Source organism: Arachis duranensis, chromosome 7 (assembly GCF_000817695.3).
Source record: "Arachis duranensis cultivar V14167 chromosome 7, aradu.V14167.gnm2.J7QH, whole genome shotgun sequence".
NCBI lineage: Eukaryota > Viridiplantae > Streptophyta > Magnoliopsida > Fabales > Fabaceae > Arachis > Arachis duranensis.
Genome location: NC_029778.3, coordinates 31,639,627 through 31,643,536, shown reverse-complemented (window position 1 = coordinate 31,643,536; position 3,910 = coordinate 31,639,627). Strand labels below are relative to the sequence as shown.

The following is a 3,910-nucleotide window of genomic DNA, read 5'->3' as shown; positions in this document are numbered from 1 at the left end:
GATTTATTTATAAATAAATAAAATTATAGATTTTTATAAGTAATAATATATTTTGGTTTGATATATAAATAAAAAAAATAAGAATTAAAATTTTTAAAAAAATTTAAATTATTTATTTTTAGTTATTTCAAAAAAAATTTAACTTTTGAATAAATTTTAATTCCTAACCTTTCAAATGAGCTCAAAATATAAATAAGGATAATAAAAGAAAGTAAAGCGCACGGACACACAATAAAAAGGGTAACATTACACGTTGAAAGACGGTTCAAGCAATTGGGGGAAAAGGGGAGTTACCTTTCGAGTGAGGGGAGGAGCTGAATGCTGCATGTGAATAGGAGGGAGAAGATGGGAAGAACGACGGAGAAGCTTCGATGATGATCGGAGTGCCATGGTCCGAAGGTTCACTGCTGCGAACGAAACCGCCATTAGTTATTGCTTCAGTGCCAATCGTCACTCTTTCACAGTCTCACTGACCAAATTGCACAGCAAGCGCTCGCCTCATTGCTTGCTATATAATAATCCTAGCATAGGGACCCGTGTTTCGCACGGGCATGAAAAGAAATTCGTGATGATTTTTTTGGTTTAATTATTTGATTAGTCTCAATAATCTCACCAACTTTATGATTAAGTGTTTATATTTTTCAATTAAATTCTTATATTATAAGATAAAAATCTAATTGAAAAATATAAAAAATTAATTATAAATTTAGTAAAAATTATAATATAATTACAAATCAAGGATTAATTTATTTTTTAACTAAATCTAACTAAATTAGTACAAGTTTAGTAAAAAAAAATGCGGATATATATTTTTTTGTTCTTTTGCGTTTCTGCATCACACAAATTTTTATTGAAAAGCACAAAAATTTATTAATATATCACACAAATTTTTAAAATATAACACACAAAAATTTACATATAACACAAATTTATTCATATAACACAAATTTTTGTATATAATATACAAATATTTGCATATAATAGAAACTTTTACACATGTCACTTAATTTTGTTACGAATGTATGTATTTTGTTTATTATATGAATCAATGTTCTAAATATATTATTTTTCAAAAATTTGTGTGTTGTATTAATATTTTTATATTGTACACTAAATTTTGTGTTATATATATTTTATTGGTTGTGTGTCAATATTTTGTACATGTGATTCTTCAAAAAATTGTGTCATAAACTAAAATTTGTGTGTTGTGTACCAAAATTAATGTGTTATACATAGGGTTGGAAGTGAGTCGAGTTAGACCAACCTCAAGTTCGACTTATAAAAATTGAGGTTGGCTCACAACTTGATTTATTAACAATCAAATCTATCTCTAAGCTCAAATTCAACTCACCGAAAGCTTACGAACTAGCTCAAACTCACAAGCTAGATCAAAAAACGAGCACATAATCTATAATTCTATATCAATAAATTATAACTTATATATATTAAAAAATTTAATGTTATATGTTTTCTATCTATCAATTGTAAATATTTTTATTTATGTCTTACATCAAAATTATATATAAAAAATGACTATAAAAAATTTATACACATATATATAATCGATCCAGTTCACGAGCTAATAAGCTGAACTTATCTAAACTCAAGTTCGACTCATTTAATTTATGAGCTTAATTCTAGTCTCAAACTCAACTCACCAGTTCATGAGTTCAGTTTATAGAGATATAAACAAGTCGAGCTCAAGCTAATTCATGAGCTGACTTGACTCACTTCCAGCTTAGATATATACTAAAATTTTTGTGCTCTAATTTTCTTAACATTTATAGGAGAAAAGAAGATAAAAACGATTCGCAGAGGCGGAGCCTCATAATAAGGAAGGGGCAATGGCCCCCTAAATAACTGCTTGCTTTCTCTCTCTTTTTTTTTTCGCACATAATTTCTCTTTTTTTTTGTATTCACTGCGTTTTCTTGCTACAAGAATCATTTTTATGATTTTTCAAATCCTCAGTAACATGTCTCCTTTTTCATCATTCTTTCAAGAGCCAACATTCATAAATAACAAATTCAAAAGACATATGCATTGTTCAAGCATACATTCAGAAGTCAAAGTATTGCCACTACATCAAAATAATTAATCTGTTATAAAATTCAAAATTCATGCAATTCTTCTCTTTTTCAATTAAGAACATTTTTCATTTAAGAAAGGTGATGGATTCATAGGACATTCATAACGTTAAGGCATAGACACTAAGACACTAATGATCATAAGACACAAACATAGATAAACATAAGCATAAAAATTCGAAAAACAGAGAAATAAAGGACAAGGAGATTAAAGAACGGGTCCATCTTAGTGATGGCGGCTTGTTCTTCCTCTTGAAGATCTTATGGAGTGCTTGAGCTCCTCAATGTCTCTTCCTTGCCTTTGTTGCTCCTCTCTCATGATTCTTTGATCTTCTCTAATTTCATGGAGAAAGATGGAGTGCTCTTGATGTTCAACCCTTAATTGATCCACATTGTAACTCAAATCTTCTAGGGAAGTGTTGAGTTGTTCCCAATAGTTGTTGGGAGGAAAGTGCATCCCTTAAGGCATCCCAGGGATTTCTTGATGATGAGCTTCCTCATATGAGTGGGATCTCTTGTTTGCTCCATCCTCTTCTTAATGATGGGCTTGTCCTCATCAATGAGGATGTCTCCCTCTATGTTAACTCCAACTGAATTACAGAGGTGGCAAATGAGATGAGGGAAGGCTATCCTTGCCAAGGTAGAGGACTTGTCAGCCACCTTATAAAGTTCTTGGGATATAACCTCATGAACTTTTACTTCCTCTCCAATCATGATGCTATGAATCATGATAGCCCGGTCTATAGTAACTTCGGACCGGTTGCTAGTGGGAATGATTGAGCGTTGGATAAACTCCAACCATCCCCTAGCCACGGGCTTGAGGTCATGCCTTCTCGATTGAACCGGCTTCCTTCTTGAATCTCTCTTCCATTGAGCGCCCTCTTCACAAATGTCTATGAGGACTTGGTCCAACCTTTGATCAAAGTTGACCCTTCTAGTGTAGGGGTGTTCATCTCCTTGCATCATGGGCAAGTTGAATGCCAACCTTACATTTTTCGGACTAAAATCTAAGCATTATCCCCAAACCATTGTAAGCTAACTCTTTGGGTCCGGGTTCACACTTTGATCATGGTTCTTAGTGATCCATGCATTGGCATAGAACTCTTGAACCATTAAGATTCCGACTTGTTGAATGGGGTTGGTGAGAACTTCCCAACCTCTTCTTCGGATCTCATGTCGGATCTCCGGATATTCACTCTTTTTGAGTTTGAAAGGGACCTTGGGGATCACCTTCTTCATGGCCACAACTTCATAGAAGTGGTCTTGATGCATGACAAACCCCGTTTTGACGGTTTATCTTGTATTGATTTTAAGAGATTTTATGACCTTTTACCCACATTTATCTATTGAAATAGCATGGTTTTGTATATTCTCCTTTAATTGTGCTTAAGAGTGAAAACATGCTTTTTAGGTCTTAAAGTAAATAAATTTAATTCACCTTGGTTCCATTAGATGCCTTGATATGTTTGTTAAGTGATTTAAGGTTTAGGAGGCAAAGATTGGATCAAGGGAATGAAGAAAGAAGCATGAAAAGTTGGAGAACTCATGAAGAAATGAAAGAACCGGAAAGCTGTCAAGCCGACCTCTTCGCACTTAAACGACCATAACTTGAGCTACAGAGGTCCAAATGATGCGGTTCCAGTTGGGTTAGAAAGCTAACATCCGAGGCTTCAAAACGATATAAGATTTGCCATAGTTGCTACACGTATGGTGGCGCGCACGCGCATAGTACGCGCACGCGCTATTGCTGCCACCTAGTCCACTTGAAGCAAAACGTGGCCAGCGATTTTAGAAGCCTTGTGGGCCCAATCCAACTCATTTCTAA

The 3,910-nt window shown here is 33.9% G+C and overlaps 1 protein-coding gene across 1 annotated transcript in view; it reads right to left on the bottom strand.

Annotated features, from left to right (window-relative positions):
- LOC107458746 (succinate-semialdehyde dehydrogenase, mitochondrial) overlaps positions 1-496 on the bottom strand; it is an 11,004-nt gene extending 10,508 nt beyond the window's left edge. Inside the window, exon 1 of the mRNA XM_016076949.3 lies at positions 295-496. Coding sequence (XP_015932435.1) covers positions 295-426 — 132 coding nt within the window. The 5' untranslated portion in view covers positions 427-496. The remainder of the gene's footprint in view (positions 1-294) is intronic.
- Positions 497-3,910: the final 3,414 nt, after the last annotated feature.